General features: G+C 43.9%; 2 protein-coding genes across 4 annotated transcripts in view; one reads left to right on the top strand and one right to left on the bottom strand.

Moving 5' to 3' along the window:
- Positions 1-352: 352 nt before the first annotated feature.
- Positions 353-16,284, bottom strand: MRPS33 (mitochondrial ribosomal protein S33). Of its 3 annotated transcripts, none has more exons than XM_010410388.3 (3): positions 15,896-16,284; positions 2,352-2,607; positions 353-685 (listed from the first exon to the last, which is right to left on the bottom strand). In XM_010410388.3, the coding sequence occupies exons 2-3, from the start codon at positions 2,564-2,566 to the stop codon at positions 580-582; spliced, it is 321 nt and encodes a 106-aa protein (XP_010408690.1). In that variant the 5' UTR covers positions 2,567-2,607; positions 15,896-16,284; the 3' UTR covers positions 353-579. The 3 variants fall into 3 exon arrangements, with proteins under 3 accessions (XP_010408690.1, XP_010408689.1, XP_010408693.1); XM_010410387.2 differs by lacking the exon at positions 15,896-16,284 and adding an exon at positions 4,919-4,999; XM_010410391.3 differs by lacking the exon at positions 15,896-16,284 and adding an exon at positions 4,930-4,990.
- A 3,287-nt stretch (positions 16,285-19,571) lies between these two features.
- Positions 19,572-21,745, top strand: part of TMEM178B (transmembrane protein 178B) — a 223,850-nt gene continuing 221,676 nt past the window's right edge. Inside the window, exon 1 of the mRNA XM_039570570.1 lies at positions 19,572-20,932. Within this exon, the coding sequence (XP_039426504.1) occupies positions 20,551-20,932 (382 nt within the window). The 5' untranslated portion in view covers positions 19,572-20,550. The remainder of the gene's footprint in view (positions 20,933-21,745) is intronic.

Genomic DNA, 21,745 nt, shown 5'->3' with positions numbered 1-21,745 from the left:
TATGGATTTAGTGAATTAGTATTTCAGCCTCTTCTGTTGTAGTATCTAAAACTTCAGGGTACGATGAGAGTGCTGTGGGCAAGCAGTGGTCTGTGAAGTATTGTCCAGTGAAAAGCAGAGAACAACAGTAACAGCAACTTAAAAAAACTTGAAAAAAAAAATTAGCACTAGAGCTACCTTAAATGAAACTCATTATAACAGGTAAGACTGACAAGCAGCAGCAGAAGTGGGAATCCTTGGGTTTTTTTGTGGCCACATGCAGAATTGTGCTGGTAGTAGTACAAGAAAGCAAAACAGACAATGAAAAGCAAACAGACTGCCACATCAAGAAAAACTGAAATAGCTACAACAGTTCTGAGAAAAACACTGAGCACTTCTTTATTACTGTTACAATATACAGTATATTTAAAGTACAGAAATTCAAACCCAGTAAAACTTCAAAGGCCCAAGTGCATTCCCAAGGTGGAGTCCACTATTTCACAGTGTGTTTCTTGTGCCCCACACGCAGCTCACATGCCAAGCCTTCTCCAGCTGTTGCCCAGCATTTCCAGAGCAGTCAGTTACACTGTTCAAACAGCACTATTTCTTCTTGAGAGCTCTCTTTCCTTCCCCCTTCTTTGGTTTTTCCTTCCCACGGAGCTTTTTCAACCGTCTCATCTCCTCCTTAAAGTCCTGATGCTCATCCCTAGACGGTGAAGAGAGAAAAAAGTTTACTCTTCTTCTTGGGATGCAGAGATATGAAAGGTTCTTTGAACTATATGCTAATAAAGAAAACAAAACTCAAAACTTTTTGTAACCAAGAAGTCCATACTGAAGCTTGCTGCATGTTATTGCTGGCAGTATCACTGAATAATAACATGAGATATTTCCTCTGATACCTTCAGAACTAAGAGGGTTGACCTTTTCAGCAACATATGGTGTGTGCAGAGATGTATTATTTCAATTGCATGTATTGATCCCCTTTGTTTAAATGAGCAGTAAAATGCAAAAATCAGCAAGAGACAAGAATAAGGATTTCCCCCTTGTTATCCAGCTCAGCAGTGTAGCCACAGCACATTGTGTTCCTGTGTTCAGGTCATTAGCTCCTAAGGAAACAGGGCCATGCTGAGCAGTAATTACAGCACATGGCACTGCTCTCAGGTGACTTCAGGAAGGAGTTATGAAGAGGGCATCAGTACCGGTAGAATCTTCAGAAGAGAATAAAACAGGAAGGAGGATGAAGGAGCTGGCAGAGATAATTAATCCTCAATCATGTTCTAATAAGCTCTATTAATCTGTCCCTGTATTTTTTAGTGCAAAGTGACTTTCAAAAATCATAACTGCATCCTCTGCGGCCTAAGATAGCTGCACTGCTATTTTAAACACGACTTCTCTAAATAGAAACAAAAAAGTTGTGGTTTATTACCGGCCCCATTAGTCTATGATTCTTCATTACACATTTCTGAGCTGCAAGCCTGATCCTCTAGCAACTCTGTATACACAGCAGCTAGAGAAGGAACTTAATAGGGGAAGGAGAAGAGTAAAGAACATTAGCATCACATTGAGGCTTTCTTCCTAAACAAACAGCTATTCTAGAAAGTGTTGGCACACCCACCTACAGCAAGAGCATCCTGGATGCAATCCTTGATGATTAGTATTGTCATACTAGCAACAGGTAATCTGTTTCGACTATACAGGGTTTGCAGCCTCACTTTTAAGGATATTTTTAGTGCTACCTGGTTGAAGTGAAAGAACTACATTTGACTCCTGCTAATGTTATTCAGCAGTGCAATTCTCCCTGCCACAGACTGCGGAAATTCATTTAGAAATTAGACAACTAGTTTGGATGAAGCTGGAATTAACAAGACTATTTAAATCACCCTTGAATTGAATTTAATTTATTTTAAAGAATAAAAAGGCCCTCTGGCCTAACAGAGACTTTTCTTCTCTTCTAAGTTTCATTTATTACCTGTGGAGTGATTAAGAAATATATGGTAAGACTGGTGCTAACATCACCTCTTTGTAGCACATTCATTTGCCATATTCAGAACTACAGACCCATCTCTTGTCTATGAGAAAGCTTTTTTCTCTTCCCCACAAAGCCAAAGCAGGAACTATTTCTTAGGTAACTGCTTGCCCACAACTACACCTCAAGTCTTTCTCACGAAAGATTCCAATTCTGGTAAAAATTACACAGCAATCACTTAGCTCTCCTTGCCCTCCGTGCAACAATCACGTGCCTATTTCCACATGTACCATATTCAGAACTAAACATTTCTCCTCTTTCCCTTGAGGAAAACAACTGCAACAAGACTCCCACCCACCCCTTTCCCAGTTCAGTCCTGCTCCCACCCTACAAGCCCAGGAAGCACCTGTAGAGCCCAAGGAAGCGGAGTTTCTTCATGAGAGCATAGTAGGTGTTGTGAGGGGGGTACCAGTTGTACACCTCCTCCTGCTTGGCCAGGGGCTGCTCACTGAACAGCTTCACCACTTTCATGGATTTGGAGTCAGTTGGCCTGACAACATCACCGAATATCTGGGCACTCAGCCGGGCCATCCGAAGGGCATAGCTGGAAACATTGGACATCTCCCCAGGAACGGTGGGCTCCCACAGACAGACGGACCTTCCTGCAAAACAGAGCCACAACTCTTAAGATGGCTGAGTAGAACAAGCCATCCCAGAATTAAGGCAAACAAAAGAATGTATCATACACTGATCACTCATTTGACATCACACATTTCTCGCATAAAGTCAGTCTAATCCTTAGTACGTAATCCTGCACATAAAGAACATCGACATGAATTCAGGTACAATTCCCAGCCTACAGACAGCAATACGAACTATAAAAGTAACTACACTGCACCACAATTTGCCATGGCTAGCATGGTTTACTAGCAGATCCCTCTCAGCTTGCTCAAGACAACCTTTAAACTCCAGCCACAGGAACAATTACAGCGTGAGCTCTGCCAAAAACAGCACCTGTGCGATACACCGACTACACACAAGGTAAGGCACCACTTGAACATACAGAGAAAACAACCTGGAAGATTTTCCTCATGAAAATTTCTCACCCTATTTAAAATATTGTTATAATCCATCTAACAACAATGGCCTATAAATAAATCATGTTTCTTTATATGAATCACAGATCTTTCCCATCTCAAGTCCCTTCCCTTGATCATCTCCATCAGCTTTTTCTCCATTCTCTTTTCAGTCTCTCATGATAACTATTCTTTTTGAAAGGAAAAAAGTAGTTTTCCCATGAAAAAATATTCTTTTTTCCAAGACAATCCATCAGCAGCTTCCCATTCTCTTTTAGTCATCTCCCACCTGAAGACCTCTGCAACAAAAATGCCCTGAAGACAAAACAGTTGTTATTAGGCCACCAGACAACATCCACTCTCTTAAAGTAGTGTGAGAAGGGTGTTCTCTCAGCTTTTCTAACTCTCCCCATTTTAAGTCTTCTTTACTCCTTCTTTGGGTTCTAGTAGACAAGAACAGGAATCCCATAATCCTGTATTTGTAGCTGTATCTTGTCTGTACTTTGCATTTTTGAATGAGTGATAATATAAGTCTTCAGACAAATTAAGCAGGTTCATTCAAGAGCATTACACTGAGGTTAAAGTTTAAAATTCTTGTTTTAAAGTACATTGCACAGCTGATTCCAGAAGATGAGCATAACAAATTAAAGAGCATGGATAAGAGTAATCAGACAGACAGTGCTAAGTCCACTTCAGTATGATTAAACAGAGCCTGCTGTTTAATAACACAAATCTGAAGTATTCTTAACCTCACTTACATATATCTGCCCATTGGAGGACCTGCTTTGATTTACTCCTGTTAGCAAAGCACTCTAAAGGAAGCAGGAAAAAAAAATATCAAGCATGAAAATAATACAAGTAACTTGAGAATAGAGAATAATGGAAAAAGTAACAAAAGGGAAGGCAAAGCATCAGAAACCTCAAGCTAAGGCAGTAGGCCTAGTGTGAGAAGACAGAAGCTCTTAAATGATTGCAGGGCAGCACTTCAACTTGAGCATCTCTTACAGGGGGAAAAAATCACTAAGTTTTGCTAAATCATCTGTTTCAGAACGAACTCCTACATTCAGAGACAAAGCAACAAATTGTCCCCCAACCTCTTTGTCACAGGACTTGGAAAGCACCTCTTCACCACCAGACTCAAACACACTGCTTGCTTAATCTCTACTTACTGCAGCCTTAAAATGAAAACACCTTTAGCTCCTGAACAGTGCAACCCTGTGGTCTGAGGAACCTGATTTTCACTTCTGAATCGCTAAAGGAATCTTAACATCCCAAGCCAAGGCTGGAGACCTCCATTAATCCTAACAACGTTTGAGAGAGAAGCAAAGCAAAGGCTGCAGACTCCCAAGAGCCAGAGCTATCCAAAGCCTGTTCTAGGGTAATTCTGTGAGATGTTACCAGAGCAGTTTTGTTATTGTCACCTTCAGCAATGATACCTTCAGGATCGCCCTCTGGGGATTAACACACCTACACCAAAACCAGTGTTCAGTGCTGCCGCTCCACCTGCTCCCGGCTCCCTACTCCCACCCAAAGCCAAGCTCTCCCGTCCTGGTCTAGGTTATTTTTTATTCCCGATCCACCAGCTTGCTTCACACCGCTCCCTTCTCACTTGGAACACGCCAGGAGAACGCTCTTTTCCCCGCGTTCCTTCTGGCTTTTCCCACGAGCACACGGGGAAGACCAGGCCGCCACGGAGGTCAGCCCGCGCCGGCTCCCGCTTCCCCGCGGGAGGGGAGCGCCGGGACGCGCCCGAGGGCTGCGGCTCCCAGGGACACGGCCGCCGCCCGGCACCCCACAGCCCGGTAGCCCGGAGCCCGGCACCTCGGAGCCCGGTAGCCCGGAGCCCGGCCACCTCGGAGCCCGTAGCCCCACTCCTGCCCCGCTCGGCCCCGCTCACCCCGCGCTGACCCGCGGCCCGAGGAGCGGCGGCCGCTGCCGGAGAGGCGTGCGGCGCGCACGAGTGACGCGAGGGGCGGGACGGGCGGCGAAGGGAGGGATCTGCTTCCTCACCCTCTGGTTTCTGGTGCTTTTCTCCTCCTTCCCGGCACGCAGTGCAGGCTGGTCGGGTGCTGTCCCCGCGGTCATGGAATCACGGAATCACAGAATATCCTGAGCTGGAAGTGAGCCACAAGGATCATGGCTCTGTGCACACTACAATCCGAAATGCCACACACCATGAGAGGGTCACACCCTCTTGAGTCAAAAACGTTTTCGCTGTGACTTCCTCTCATTCCCCCCCGCCTTCCCGTTAGCAGCTTTGTAGTTATATGCTTAAATCTAATAATGAAATGAGAAAAGCGGTTATCCTCATTAAAAGCTGATGGCAAGTCTACGTAGAGCCTTATTCTTTGGTTTTGCCAGGGAAGGGTGGTGTGACACGTCCAGTCAGCAGCCTTACTTCATAAGAGCATGCGTTGAAGTTAGTAAAACCAAGTTGGTTTTACTCTTGGGAGAAGGCATATGTTTACATAAAGAGCTGAAAGCCGGGTGTCTTCACTCACAGCCCTGACCAGGCTGTGAACTGGGACAAATGTCAAAATCTGGTTTTACTGAAAGGAGATGAAAGGAAGAGTTTGGGAGCCACAAATGTTTGTCTCCAAACCACTTAGAGAGATTGTTTCTCTACTCCAAATTCAGGGCGCATGTCTCCTGTGCTCCTTGCCAGTCCTTACCCTCGTAACTTTTGCTTCCCTCCTGCTGCTTGTTTTCAAGGATGGTTATTCAGCTGCATAAATATATCTGCCTTGGCAAATTTACCTGCACAATCTCAGTCTTTCAGCACAAGTGTCCTCTTGGTCTCTTGATACTGGTGAAGTTGGTGAGTTGGTCACTCACCTTCGTGCCCCAAACCCGGAGAGGGGTGCGTGCCCAGGGGAGCCCCTGAGGCACACAGATGGGCACCTGACCCTGCTACACTTCCCCTGGCACCCCTTTGGCCACTGCCAATCCCACTAGACATGAGCTTTCCCAGTGCTTGATTTATGCTAATTTTTAATCAGTGCCAGGAGGTGCTAAATCAGACTCTGTGCAAACATCTGAGTAAATGACAATTATGTGATTACATTTATATGCCAAACGTGTAATGCCATCGAAGGAAGAAATTGAGTTTGTCTGGCTCGGCCTGTTTTCTAGAAGAGCAGATTCTGCCAAGCACTGAACAAATTGTTATTCTGTCATCCTTCCCTGATTAATTTTCTGTCACATTTTCCGTGCTTGTCACGGGAAGAGCAGCCTCATGGCCTGGGCAACCCAGTCCCCTTTCTTGTCCTTTTTGAATGTTGGTATGATCCTCTAATTTCCTTATAATCCTGATCTAGTGGAAGATGTCCCTGCCTATGGCAGGGAGGAGATTGGAACTAGATGATCTTTAAGGTCCCTTCCGACCCAAGCCTTTCTATGATTCTGTGATTAAGAATTAACATTCGTGGAATTTCTTTAGCCAGGTATTCAAACGCTGTCCTATAAAAGTTCTCTAAATATCCTAATTTTAAAATGTTTGCTCTAGTAGATCCTGCTTACCATTTTCATTACTGACTAATGGACTGAAAAGTGCTGCTTTTTTTTTTTTCTACTCGATGAGAAAAGTGCCTCTTCCTTAATCTTTCTAAGGAGGAAATAGAGGTTTTTAGCATTTCTGCCATTTCTGTGCTGTTTTACCATCTCTAGATGTGCATCAGCATTGTTGCACTCCTCATTTTGCTTTCTGTAGTCACACCACTTATGCATTTTCTATAGTCTTCATTTTTTGTATTAACAGAACTTTTTTTTCCTGTATTTTTGCCTTTCTATGTTGTTCTATACCATACTTTTAACTTCTGAATGTTTCCTTCACCTTGCTTCTGAGACAAAGTTGTCCTTCCGCCAAAATTGGCCATTTTGTTAATTAAGCAATCATGACTTTATGGAGTAAGATCATAAGTATTCTCATTTGCATTTCTATCTCTATTTTTGAATCGCAATTTTCTCGTCATTTCTCCCATCTTGATGGAGAAGGTCTTCCTGAACCGTCTGTGTGTGTGTGTGTCTCTGTGTGTGTGTGTGTGAGGGAGAGAGAGAGAGAATTTCCCTGACTGGGACTGTCCTTTTTCCTTGTTATAACAAATGTCCTTGCTATAATCAAATTATGATTGCTGGCTCCTAAACAACCGCCCCCTTTTTGTTCCATGATAAAGTTGTTTAAACATTATGAGTTCAAAAATACATCTTCCATGCAGACTGGAATAACTTCTGTCGTAGAAAATGAGTTTTTAGAAAGTGTAATGAGACATGGCTTCTGGCTTTTGGGGTTTTTTCCTCACACAGCTTCAAATTGAGCACACTTTTTGTACATTGGAGGTATAAGCAGCCTGTTTCTCTGCAGCCATCCCCACTCCATTCCACCCCTCTTCAACAGGATTAGGTTGAACAAGTTACTGTCTCTGCACCTCTAAAATAATGATGGTGGTTTCATAAGCACTCTGACCTTCTCAGTCTTCAAATTTCTTTATTTATGTTAAAGGATTGGAGCAAAGTATTTTAATATTCCATTTTGGTAAATTATCCTGCCTGATTCCGTAATTACATCAGTTTGATCTCATTCCTCCTCATCAATGAAAATATTCTACTTGCATGTTACCCACACTCTGAAAATTGGCATATAGGCCACTGGAAAACATCTTCCTCTTTCCTTCCAAGTATTGTTGCTGCCTATACCTGCAGGCTTCAGCATGGCTTTTTTGGTGTGATGGAAGCACAGATATGAACAGCTCTGCATTTGTTAAATTTTTCTGCCTTTTTTGCTCAGTTGTTTCTCCTTGTCAGCCATTATTATTATTAATTAATCTAAGTAAAAATATGCACTTGCAAAAGCCTATGTATGTCACTGTAGCACTGTTGTTGCTGTGGTTATGAGGAGAATTGCTTGCAGAGCACCCAGCCAGGGTTAGCATGCCGGCAAGGTAGCGTACAGACACTCAGGATGGAAAATCAGGGTCACATCAGTCAACAGAACAACAACTCAACACATCTGCAAATTTGCAGAGACAGAGAATGATCTGGTTTGCAATCCATGGAGCCAAAAAGGTCTTGCTCACTGTATCTGGGACACTGTGTGTCCCTAGATTCTGCCAGCAACTGTAAACTCAGCATCACCACTCTGAGGTCTTCACAGTCCAAATTAGATTTGGCATGCTAGGGGTTGATAATAACAGGGAATGGAAGGATGCAGCAGAGACTGACTATGGGAATGGATTTGTGATGAGTTGAATTCTGTGAATTTGTTGTTAGATCCTCCTGAGCGCTTTGTTGCAAGCAGAGCAAAGTGTTTGGACTTGTTAGCAATTATTTGCAAGAAAATCAGTGGGAGATGGCTGAGTGAAAAAGCTGAAAACCCTAGAAAGGAGTTAAAGGAGAGTGAGTTGACATGGGGTAGAAGACAACATGGGCATTCTAGGTACAGTGACTGTTGTGGAGGAAAGAAATCAAGGGAGTAGAGAGACATGCATGGAACACATGGAAAGCAGCAAAATAGAAAAAAAAAAAAAGGAGGAAGAGACCTCATGATGAAGTACAATAAAGATCTTTTTACAAATAGTTGGCAGTAATTTTGTCTGGAATTATATTATTTGATGAATAGTGATCTGGAATTGTTTATCTGGTTAATTCATCTTGTGTATGTATTTTAGTTTTAACTGAATGACAGCTTTAAGGCAAAATTTTGACAAAATGCAACACTTGATCCATTGTTTGTCCTGAGAAGGCAAAGGTATACCCAGAAAAAAAACCCATCAGGGTGAGAGTTTGCTCCTTGGTGCTTGTTTATTGACATTTAGAGGAAAAAAGAGTCTGAACTTGTATCATTTGATCTTGAAAATGAGGCATTTGAGTAGTACCTGTATGACAAAGTGAGCAACTCTTCACTCCTAAGTCTTATGTTTAGAACTATCGTGCTGTAAGATCATCTCTAACATTTTCTTCTTATAAATACTGACATCAGGGAACAAAATCATCTTCATCTGAGTAAGCAGAAGGACCCTCTGAGCATTTGTTAAAACTGCATTGGCTACAAACGTGTTTAGAAATAATTTGTTATTCATTATGTGTTCATGATTAATTGGCAAACTTCAACTGTATTTTGTTGCACAGCAATTCGTGCTGAGCCACGGAGACATCTGCATTGCAAATCCCTCTGGAGAGAATGTGTAGTGTTAAGAGACTGACAGACTTTGGGTGGGCATTTGAAGGGTATTTTGACTTTAAAGTAACTCATCAAACTAATGCCAGAGCGAAATCCACAAAGATGTTGCTATTAAATACTGCTGCTCCAGCTATCTAGCACTGGGAACACTTGGGAGGGAGATGCAGCATAAGAGAAAAACAGAAATGATTTTTCAAAGCTAGTTGGCATCTTGAGTTTATTGCTTTCCCCAACAGCCGGGCTGTTGAGGCAGCCTTCCCTCCTCCTGGGGAAAGAGAGTCAGTGCTGTTTGTCTCTCGTGCAGTGCCCTCAGAGTGATGCCTGAGATGATATTGGCAGTTCTCTGGGAGAACTCTGGCACATCCATTTTTAATGGAAGATGAGCTGTCCAGCATAGCAGGCGCTGCACGAGGCTGAACAGGCATGGGATGGAGGATGCTGTGGATCTCCACACACTTACATGTTTGTCATTTAGACTGACTAATGTGTAGCTCAACAATATGTGGGGATAAATGGTCAGTGATAGATTTCAATGAAGTGCTTAAGACTGAAGAGAAGGGATATTTCTCAGTGGTTAGATGAAGGGATTGGGAATAGGAATTGTTGAATCTTGGGGTTTTTTTGCAGCTCCATTTCAAACTCACTGGATGACCTTAAGCAAGTTAATTAACCTATCTGCCGTTTCATCCCTCTGTAAACTGGGAAAAATGATGTCTGCTTCAGAAATGGGTTGTGAAGAATAATTGATTCTTAGAAAATGCTTCAGCTTCCCCTAGTGAAAAACATACTACGGAAGTAGTGTTGTTACTTTACTAACAACATGCACATAAAACTTTTAAAGGCAACAGTAACAAAGACACATCTTTTTTGGCTGGAACAGAGTATTGCAGAGGGGAGGAAAAAAAGGAAAAATATTAAAATGACAGAGTCAGCGAAAAGAGAAGAAATAATGGAGACATCTGGCTCACTGCTGATAAAAGCTCTTGTAGTTTCTCTTCCATCATTCCTTGCAACCCTCATCTGAAAGGACATCCTCCAAGGCTTTCAGCTGGGGTCAAAAAACTGTTCATCTCTAATTCTGTTTGACCAAGTGTGAAAACAGAGTGAATAAAAATGTTCCAGCAACAGAATTTTCAGGAATACATCAATCTCTTAAACAGAAAATCCAAGGAGACTAGTCGGGTCTGTTTGAGTTCACATTTCTGTTTCTTCAAGCTGAACTCTTTTCAAGATACTGCCTTGGATCTAGACCTCTTGGGTATGTGAGCTGTTGGTTCCCCTGAGTTTCAGCAGACTGATATTGTATATCCCTCTTGACCTTTAATGGTGCATTTCAATGGAGATTTCTCTCCATGTTTTCCTGGTTTAGGCCCCTTCTTGTCTTAGGGTATCTTGATCAGTGCTGAGCACAGGACACATGGTTAGGTCTTTGGGAGCACTCTGGTTAGCCACTCTGACTACCTTGATTTGTAAGTCAGCCAATTTCCCAAATCTGTCTGGACTCCCAGGTACCCAGTCATTTCAGTAGTGCTCTTTGTAGACCTAAGCATCATTGATCAATCTTTCCCCCTCACAGAGTCTTTTGAAGGCAGAGTTATGGAAACAGATTTTTTTTTTTTGGTTTTAGTTTGAAGTTCTTCACTGCAGTCCTGGTGGGTGACATGAGGCTGCTGTTAGTTATGTAACCAGAGCTGCTCTCTGTTTTAGAATTTGCCTGTCTAGCGAATCATAATCAATCCTGCACGCACCTCTCAGCCTCAGTTGCTTCAGCCTGTGGAAGCATTCTGCAGAGGCTGTTTTTCATTCAGTTCTTTCTCTCTGACCTTGCTAGTACCCAGGCTGAATAAGTCGTGCTCCTACACATGCTTTCTGGACATTTGTTCCCTTTTTCCTGAGAAAAATTCCTTCTTCAGACTTTATCTCTGTGAGTCCCAAATTTTCTTTTTTTTTTTTTTTTCATTTTTTTTGTCCTTGGGAAATTTTATTCCTTAGTCCTGGAAACATTATTTCTCTGGAAACAAGAGAAGTAACTTCTTGCAGGCCAGTTTTTTTATCATGGATGATCAGGGTATGGTCATTGAAGCTTGGTACTCCCCATGGTTTCTTCTTTGGTGGGTACTTACTGAAGGCCTTTGCAGCAAAGGGGAATAAGTGCCTGTCTTTCAGGGCCCAGAAGTTTTCCCTGGAACAACTTCAGCATACGAGGTGTAATTGTGATATCACAGTTCTAAAGCTTGAGGTGGGGAAATGAACTGTACAAATGGATGAACTCTGAAGAACCAACTACTTTATTTTGATACAAATATATTTGGTGATAATAACTGTAGAGAAGTAAATGCAAAACTGTTGAAGATGGCAGTGTGCTTGTGTCTTAATAGAGAGTTTATCATCCTACATGTCAGCTGCTTTTACAGCAGCACACAATATATTTGTATACGCCTTTTTAAAAAAAAAAAGTTATTTAAATTAATCTACCCTGCTGGGACTTCACAGCCAAATAGAATAAATTAAGATTGAGGTCTTGCTTCTGAGTCGTGTTCCAAAAAGAAGGAGAGTGCTTTTAGAGAATATAGTTTTTCTAAGCAGGTGCTGTTTTTTGTTTTGCTTACTGGTTTTCTCTCCAGTTGCTTCTGTGATGGTTTCTTATGATCGATGAATTTGGATTTTTAGCTAATCCTTGTTTTTCTTTTGTGACTAAAAGAAGCAACAAATTGAATTGGTAGCTGGGAGCCAATCACAGATGTGATACACTCACAATGAAACACCGTGTTATGCATCTACAGAGGCTGTGGCTCTGTCTTTCACTGGATTAGTTCACAAAACACTGTTGATAGAAACCATGTCTGAAAATCTCTCAGGGAATGAACAATGCATTCTGAAATCTGTCAGAAGTTTAGGAAAGTAAGGTGTGACTTGCCATGTCAAGCAAACTAACAGTACTGCAGATGCACCTTCATATTAGGCTGCCTATATGAACTACATATTGATGCAGTTCAGAAAAACCAGAATTAATCAGGTATATATAATTAATCAGGTAATATATTGAAGGTCAATGTATCAGATGTAACTTATGGAATAAAAGCTGCTTCTTACCAAATATGCTTACTTTTGGCAGACAGAAGTCTGAGTTTTTGCTCTCAATCAGTACTCTTTGGCCCTAATATCTTGTCTCTGCCATCCTGGATTCTTCTTGCTATTTCTGTAAGAGTCACAAGATCTATGAATTTTAATGAAGTGATATCTCCTGTTTTCAGCTGAGCCCAATGGTGGGGATGTTGAGAGCCATCTTGCTTTTGTAGCTGGCTTTAGGCAGCAAATGACCTTGCTGTACAACTCCTGCATTCAAAGCAATGTCACCTTCCTCACTGCAGCAGGCAATGGGTTTTTCCTGTAGCAGGATTTTGGGTGGTAGGCTGGGCTTGATGTATCCAAAAGGTAACCAGGGGGAAGCAGAGATGGGCTTATATGAAACAGCAATCCTCTTAGCGAGGTTTTTGGGGAAACAGGTCTGCTCGTGTGAAAGCTCAGAGGAGAAGAAGCTGTAGAATTTGAAGATGTTGATTACCAAGCTGGCAAGACAATAACCAGGACACAGAGTGGCTGCTGTGATCTCAGAGAGCAGCAGACTGGAGCTGAATCTCTGCTTGTGAATGCAGGGGCTAAGATCTGTTTTCTGTTGCAGGGGGATGAATTTGAAAGAGCCTTGAGGGCTAAATATTGCCCTTGTGCTTTAGCTGAGTTGTCTCCTACCAGAACTTTCTCTTTCAATGGAGGCTTACACCTGTACAGCTTAGGCCTTTTCTTTTTCTTAAATCTGTTCTTGCTTCTCTGTTATTGGAAGCACTTGAGTGTTTACTCAGGAGACAGGAATGTCTTTCCCCAGTGTTTTACTTTAGAACTCGACATGTTAAATGTGGCATGATCTACCATTAGATTTAGATTTAGATCCTACCACCTGGCTGAAAAAAACCTAAAGCTGTTGGCAATGCCTTCAGAGATGGAGTGATATCTCCCAGGTCCTTCTGCAGTTCACCACAGTGCCCATGGACCCTTGGGCTGTGTGGAGGTAGTGCAGGGGTGCCAGGGATGAGTTTGCCTACAAGGCCTTCTTTTCTGCAGCTTATAGCTCTGCTACACTTTTAAGTTCTTGGGCTGACATTTCCCAAGCACAATGTCCACAGTGGGAAGCTTGGGGAAAAGTTTTGTTTAAAATCGTTCATCCTTGTTTTGTCTGAGCTTAAAAGCACTCTTGGAGATGTTCTCATGAGCAGCAGTGATTATCATACATAGCTGTGTCCATAGTGCAGCCTTAGGTGGCCAACAGTGATGTGGTTTTGACAGTTGACAGCTAAATACTGAAGAGTAAGTTTTCACAGGAGGAAGCAATTTTAGGGAAAAGCCACCAGTCTTTTGTTTTGCTGTTTGGAAAAACAACATTATCCTATGGTTCTTTTCCTCTGTGTACTGTCTTTTACCTGTCTCTGTTTGAGGCCATTTGGTGCTGGCCATTCCCTCTGCTTTACTGAAAAATATGATATAGGACTTCTCACCTACCCATCCTCCTGCCTTCTGCCCAACAATTCATTTTGCTTCCTCCAAAAGCAAATCTGTCCTTTTGATGGTTCACTCCATTCAGCTCCTGACCCCTGATCAATTTTGACTCAGCTCATGTGTGCTTCCCCTGTTTGTCACAACTCCAGGTCAGTAAATCAAGACTAAGAGAATACCAGACTAAAGTTTGCCCATGGATTGCCATTCACTTGTGACTTGTGGTCGTGAGGTAAAATACATGATCACATCCTGCTTTCTGCCCAGATCACAGTAGATGGCAGATGAACCAGGACTCTGCAGTCGTGAGATGGTGGCTGTTTGGTGGACAGTTTGGAGGCTCTGTAGTGAGCCTAGCAGATGAATACAGGTAGGAAAAATCATGGTCACGGGCATTTGAATTGAAACTGAAAATTGGATTTTATTTCACCCATTGTGAGAGTTACTGTTATGAAGCTTGGTGACTCAAAAAAATTACATTTTTCCCAACTTCTGTCCATGTGGTGCCCATTTTCTGTGTATCCAGCTGCAGTCACCCATGCACTAATTTGTGGAAATACTGTCCACTGTGTCTAAAGCCAGGGGGTCTGCAAGCTGCTCTCTGAGGAAGGAAGGTGCTAAGTACTCTGGAAGTTTAGGTTCTAAGCTCCTTTAATAGAGTACCCAAAATACACTGACATGTTTGAAAATACTGCCTTTTATCTCTGTTCCTCAGCAGGGAGCTGTGAAGGTAAGTTCCTTGATGTTTGTAAAAAACCCCCAGCCCTCCAACACTACAATTAGAGCACCACTATAGAAAAACTCATGAGGAAATTAATCATTCTGTATGCAATGCAGGATCTAGATGCTCTGTAATAAATAGTACATGCACCACACATTGGGTGATAAGGATAGGAGAAAATTTGAATAGTGTTCATTAAGTGAGCAACATTTATCCTTTGCACTGTAAAAAATGGGAGACCCATGGAAACAGAAATCATGTTATTAAAGATTGTATCATAGTGTGTTTGCATGCTGGGCAAATTAGTGTTCCATGGGTGGTCTTAAATCTGGCATTCACTAACTTGCTTAACTTTACAATCCAAATGTTGGTGGGTTGTTTTCTTTTTTTTAGAGAGAGCGAAAGCAATCCCTTTTGGGAGCTGCTGGTGGGGAGGGCAGAGGACATGCAGCGAGGTGCTGTTGTGTGCAGCTAGATATCAGTGTGTGCACAGCTACACATGAGTGTGTAGACAGCTGTGTGCCTATTCTCTGTGTCTCCACGTGTGTATGTGCGTGTGTGGCCAGCCCATGTTTATGCAGCTGGCTGATGCTTCCCTTTGAAAAACTCTTTCTATTAAAAAAATAAATAGAAGGGACATTGACAACTGGTTAATTCCTGGGATTTAGATTACAAACTTTTATATGGTGTTTTGTGGTTCTGATCTTCCTTTATAGAGCCTCTGCTTGTTCTGAGTCACCTGAACACCCAAAATCTGTTTGAATGATGGGTCAAGTGTTTGTGGGAGTTATCATAAGATGCTTCTATGTTAGCATCTTTTATGGCTGTGTTATTAGAAGGGCTGGCATGCTGAGGAGTCACGTACACCAGTATCCAAGGTGCACTGGAATGATAAAAAATATTAGTAGGCATAATTTGTTATATCTATGTTTGGTTTGATTACTGTCTTGTGTTTGAAATCCTGTAATTAAGGCAGCGAACTGCCTCCAGAGCCAGTACTGCTTCAGGTAATATAACACTAGGACGAGTTCCTGTGACTTCAGTAGGTGATTCTTTTCAAAGAACGAAGGCTGGAGCCTATGTAAATTAAACATCACTTCTGGGGAGGTGAAGATCACAGAGAGAGCAGGGAAATACTGAGGGTCATCTCTCTCTGTTGAATAACTAAATTAGAAGTGTAGATCCCTGGGAAGGGGCAGCACCTTGACTTGCTCAATCCCCTCCCCCACTAGATGGCACTGAATTCTTTTTCTTTAAAAGGAAAAAAAAAAAAAAGACGAAGGAAGAAAAATATGGTGGAGGTCATTTTGATGTAGAAAAGACCCCAAAAAACCAAAACAGAAAAAACCCCAAAAACCGACGAAGAAAAGCAAATTGCAATTGGTTGTCCATTTACTCTGCCCTTCCCCCCTCCTAGCCCCAGACCTCACCTCTGTGTACCTTTGTACAGGCGCTCGCTTTGCTTTTGTGTCTGGAGCTCTCTGGAGAGGCGGTGGGCGATGGTCGCTGGAGGATGCTAAGGAGAGCGGAGACGATGCTGGGAGGGAATGGAGAGGAGACTGGCCCTAGCTGTAAGACACCATCCGTAGTGAGGTGTAGCAGGCAGCGCACGGCTTGTCAGAAGGAATTGGCTCTGAACAGACTCACCGGGCTCCACTCCTCTGTCCCGTGCCTTCAGACATTTTTCCTGAGCACCGTGTGCTTTAGCTTTCTCTCTGGATCACTGAAATCGTAACTGGCAGGAAAGAAAGCCTCAGCTTTCAATCCGCCGCTGAAAGTGCATTTTCACTCCCTGATTTATTTCAGACCCGTGAATTAGCTCCCTGTGCTGAGATGCCCTTAATTCACTGTCGGGAGCGGTTTCCATGTCGCGTGCCCAAGTGTGGGTGGAGGGGTTGTGGGGTTTTTTTTAAATGTCATTCTCGCAGCTGAAGATCGACAAGGACTGGTTTTTTTCCCCCTGTGGTGAGGCGGGGGTGGGGTGGGAGGAGGAGAATTTAATAATGATCTGTTTGTGCTGAGAAAGGGGCTGTCTGTAAAAATCCGGGAAGAGACACAGGGAAGGTTTCTAATGCCTGCAGCAAGCAATATTGTGCCCCTCCTGAAAAGAAGGGAATAATGATGATGATGGAGAAAAATGTTTAATTCTAAGAGTTAAAATGGGGATAAAATCCAACAGTTTCTCCTACAGTTATATGTTTAAGGTGACTTGCAGAAAGATACAGACTGCCATCTGATAAAGCTACAAATGCAAGCAAAAAAAAAAAAAAAAAAAAAAGCATAGAAACTGCCACTGAAATGCCTTTTCAGAGGAAAAGATAAAACCTGGAACTGAATGACAATTTTTGGCTTTCAAACCCATGTTTAAAAATGAGAAGAGGGAACAAGTCTGGCTTCTCCAGGTACAAAAGTCCCCCTGCCCCAAACTGTCTTACTGTCTTGGAGTGTGATGGGAAAACCTGGCACCTGGACCTCCCTGGGTCCAACCAAATCTTGGCTCTTCGGACTGTAATCCTAATGCTTAACATAAAAAGAAATGTAGGTGTGATTCCATTATATTATTTTCTTATCCCCTCACATATCTTTGGCCAGTATAATGAGAAAAACAGTTCTAGTAGCTGGATCCTCCATTTTGCTCTTAGCCCCAGTCTTCCAGTTCTGTCTAAAATGGGTGTTTAGACAGAGAACAGTTTTGTTTACCAGTTCAGTCTAAATAGAGAATAAACTCAGCGGAATCTCGTGCTTAAATAGAAAATCCAACAATCAGCCAAAATACATGGTTGGTAAAATTAGGCCTATTCCCTGTTCTCATCCTTCAGCTTGGGACTTGACGCTAAAAATTGACAAAGAAATCCAGGTGCACTCTCATCTCTGTGTGGGTGTGATACAAGAAACCTGTTCATCATCTTCTTATAGGAGCCAACAGCTTTTTGACCACAAACCTCTACATTTTATCTCGGAACAGACAACAAGTATGGCTGCTCCAGGCCCACTGTAACATCTAATTCTTCTTATCTACTGACATGTAGTTGCTTGAAAAATCCAGTTACAGAAGTAGATCCATCTGTGCAGAACTAATTTTAAGAAAACCTTAGACCCTTAAGTACTGGCTGTTATTATTAACACCAGAGGGAAGTTACTGCTAAAAAAAATAAACCAGTCCCATGTTTCAGTAAAACAATGAACTTTACCTAGAGCTTTCCAGATACAGTTAATATTCATCATGCAACGCTGAAATTTTGCAATAGACCTGGTTCAGTAGATGCAGATGATTGTAACCTTTATGGTTTGGATGAGTGACTTTTCTTTGCCAGTTTCATAATCCCGCAAGGAGTTTAAAGAATACAGTATATTTCACACCAAAAATGGTTTAATGGGACAGATACTCTTCCATAGCTGCAAATCCCAGTGGATATGGGCCCTGGTTTTGTCAGGTAAAATGGAAGGAGTTGTTTTGCCTTTTTTGATAATACAATTATTATCAAAAAAGGCCAAAAATTGTTACGATCCAGCCATGTGGGTTAATTTTTTCCTGTTGCAACTGTATTCCACAAGACAATCCAGGTATGTATTTCTGATGCACAAAGAGCTACTACATTTCACATCTGCTCTCCCCACTGGAGCAAGTACAATTTGGGTGGCTAGGGTTAAAAGCTAGTGAAATCGCAGGACTCCCTTCCTGGGGCCAAGGGCTGTCACCAGCCCCAGAAAGGCTGTGCTTATTTTCAATTCAGATGACACAGCTTGGGATTCAGGGGCCAAAAGCTGGTAGGATCCAGCATGGATGTAGATTTTTGCAGCATGCATCTGTGGGCAGGCATTAGGCTGTGGATGTTTTGGTGCAGTAGGAGCAACTGCATTGTTTGCTGTTCATGCTGTGGAATCACTGGGAGCCAAATACTGGATGGGGCTGACTTGGTTCCTCTGTCACCTCCAGGATGCTGTGGTACTCACAGATCAGGATGTGCCAGCATCCAGACCTTTTTGGTGCAAGGGAAATGACCATGTGTATTTCCTTTTCAGTTCAGACAGTTCAGTCTGGAGGCCTCAGCTTTCTGGATCACACAGGTCTACAATCCAGGGGTTTTTTCAAGCTAATTCTCTGTATTTTGAAGCAGGTTGGGATTTTTTTTTTGGTGCAGTGAGAAATAGCTCTGTGTGTTTTGGATTTGGTTGACATAATGTAAGGGCTTGTGATCAAGAATGGTCAGGATTCAGTTAAATCCAGGTTTTACATTTTTCCCTCTTAAGAGACTAAGGCTTCGACATTTCCTGCCTGGGAAGTGGTGCAGTTTATCTTTAAGGAGGATAGAGAAATAAGAAATGAGTCTCACGTTGCATGGGTGACATCACTGGCTTTTGGCTCAGCGCTCTGTATGCTCGGTCTGTAGGCTTCGGCCAAGGCTGCAGGGCTCGGTGTTTGAACAAGGAAAGATTCCCAGGTGTACAGAAGATTGGATTTGCTATTATTTGGGTTAAAAACGGTGAAATGAGATTTCTAAAGCTTGGGGACTCCAGTTCGCCTTCTGTTGCACTTGATCTCTACAAGATGGGTGAGTTATTCCCATTAAAGAGAAAGGGAGTGAAAATTTAAGGAGAGAAAAATATGTCTGAATATATAACTACTGATGCCGAGGATACGATTCGTATGAAGCTGCTGTGCTAGAAAATCTCAGCTCCGCCGAGGAGATCGGGCCATATGGCAGAGAAATGGTGCAGCCCGAAAGCTGTTGACAACAGTTAGGGGCTGCTTTCCTCTCCCCGTGTAAGGTGTGTAGCTCCCCCCCACCTCCGCCCCTCCGCCCCGGTTTGTTTTGGTTCGGTTTCCCCCGACCTCCCTCCCCTCCCCGTTCCTCAGCATCCTCTCCGCCAGCCGTAGCCCTGCCTGCCTTCATCTTGCAGATGGCTAACGTGCCGCCGTGTTAGGAAAACTGTGCACAACACATCCCAGCGCCGGGGACGGAGGAAGCTTTTCAGCTGCCGGCGGAAGGGGGGGCAGCAGCGTGTGTCTGTGTGTGTGTGTGTGGAGAAGGATGCCGGGGCCGAGGGCTGTCCCCCGCGCTGCCTAGCGGGCGGTGCGCGGCCGGCGGCGGCTCCTGCCGGGCTGCGGCTGCTCCCGCCGCCCCTGCCCGGCCCGGAGCCGGGAGGCTGCCGGAGCGCTGCCCGGCGCGCCGGGGAGGGAAGGCAGCGCGACGCTCGCTGCTGGATGACAGCGCCGGCGACAAGAGCAGGCGAGTGAATGGCAAGGCTGGCAGAGAGAAGCCGAGGTGTCTCCGAAGCCAAGATGCCAGTGACTGTCGGCGAAGTGTGCTGAGGGAGAGACCCGTGCGTGCCCGCGTTCCCAGAGCCAGCCGGGGAGGGGATGTTTTAACCACGATTTCAAACAGCAGCAGGAGCAGCAGCAGCAGCAGCAAGTAGCAGTTGCAGCAGCAGCAACAACAACAACAGATTGCTCCCCCCGTCGTGCTCCCTCCCTTTCGACCCCGCTTTAAACCCAAGCAAGTGACCGGCCGTCCAGATGATGATGCTCTTGCTGAGCCACTGACAAAGAAAAGGGAAGTCACCCATTCCTGAACCCGGGACAACTGGCTTTTTGCAAGTGGGAGATGTCAGGCTGTTGAACTTTTCTGTCCTGTGATGATGCTGTAGTGAGCTTGCTGATCTGAAAGCCATCTCTTCTGGATTTCTGAGCGGGCCAGATTGAAAGAGATTAATGGACTGATCAGCCATCAGGTCTCTTCAGGGGGGATACATCCCTTCAGCCCCCGTCGCCCGGGTGCTCGCGGTGAGGGGAGCAGGACATCTTTGTGTAGGTGGGTCACTGGTGGAAGGCTGTGTTTCTCCTCACTAGGTCTCCTCTGCAGAGAAGAGGCAGATGAGACCCCAAGACTGCCTCGAGGGCAGAACTTTGTAGTGCTCTCAGCATCCCTCTGCAGCGTGGATGTGAGCCACGGGAGTTGGGGATGTTTGAGGCAGTCTCTGCCAAGTGACACCTAGCAGCTGCTTCGGAGGTTTGTGCGTGGTCTCACCCCCAACGGCTTTGCCTGTTGTGAAGATGTCCATGGTGTTTCTGTGAAGCTGAGGCATGGCTGCTGGAAGGTTACTGCTCTATGCTGGCCTCTCTTTAGCTCTGTGTGCCCTTGGCATGCTGGCTGTGGCAATCTGCTCTGACCATTGGTACGAAACTGATGCCAGGAAGCACAGAGAGAGGTGCAAGAGCATCACCACTAAGAGAAATGATCCTGGCTTCATTTACAACTCCAACAACAACCTGCCTCTCAGGGCCAGCAGGTCTAGGTTGGACCGCTGGGAAGGGAAACTCCTCTTGGCAAGAAACAGGAGGCAGATCTTTGCTATGAGCGCAGTCGATGAGTGCAACAGACAGTACAACTCCACCAATATGGGGCTCTGGAGGAAATGCCACCGACAAGGATTCGACCAAGAGCTGGAGGAGCTGATTGCCAAAGGTAAGGGCTGTTTTTTTTACCAGATGAGCATGCCAGGCTCTCCTGAGATGAGCAGGGGCTGAGCAGAGCCATTTGGGCTCGCAGATGGGAGCTGGCGTCTCTAGCCAAGTACCTCTCCTCGCAATGGGTGAACTGGCCTGGCTGGGCATTGCTTCCAGAAGCACTGCCAGGGCAGTTTCCCACGGGATCTCTAATCCTGAGACATGGGGTGTGGGAGCAAGAAGGCAATGGGGGTGAGAACACACACACCCCAGAATATCTTTTTCACATCTCTCTCTCTAAGCTTGCGACTAGCTCTCTCTAGTCTTCCCATCACCATGGTATCAGATTATTTCCACACACAAGTAAGAAGTATTCATAAAGCAGACACTGGATTTTTTTTTTTTTTTATAAATTTTGTTTGACCCTGGTGGCTCAGGCAAAGTACATAGTATTTTACTGGAGGCTGCATAAGTCTGTGTTTCATCACTGCCTTTCTCAATGCCCCATCCATCCTGAAATACACCATTTGCAGTGCTCACATGTAGGCTTTTTCTGTCCTCAAATGGAGAGTAAACAAAGAGAAATGCTAAAGAGCAGGAGGAAACCCAGCTTGCTGTTTACACTGAGCTGTGCTTTGGAATATTTTCAATATCTACAAAACATTACATGAATGTATTAGAAAGGAATCATTTTCTCTTGGGGTGGAGATGCATCTGTTCGCCTGTAGCATTTTTGTGCTATTTTTTTGTCTAGTCTTTTGATCCTTTGTCTTAATTTTTCCCCCAAGGTAGTGGTTCAAGGTGATGGTCATTTTGCCCCACGTGTTTCTTT

The sequence above is a fragment of the Corvus cornix genome, chromosome 1A (assembly GCF_000738735.6).
Source record: "Corvus cornix cornix isolate S_Up_H32 chromosome 1A, ASM73873v5, whole genome shotgun sequence".
Lineage (NCBI taxonomy): Eukaryota > Metazoa > Chordata > Aves > Passeriformes > Corvidae > Corvus > Corvus cornix.
Note: the sequence above shows the minus strand (reverse complement) of the source record. Positions and strands in the feature narration are given on the sequence as shown.

What these genes read in the sequence shown, in the direction of transcription:
- MRPS33 (XM_010410388.3), bottom strand. Translation starts at nt 2,566, where the DNA reads ATGTCCAATGTTTCCAGCTATGCCCTTCGGATGGCCCGGCTGAGTGCC. An exon ending in CGCTTCCTTGGGCTCTACAG is followed by an intron (nt 686 to 2,351) that starts GTGCTTCCTGGG and finishes TTCACCGTCTAG; the next exon opens with GGATGAGCATCAGGACTTTA.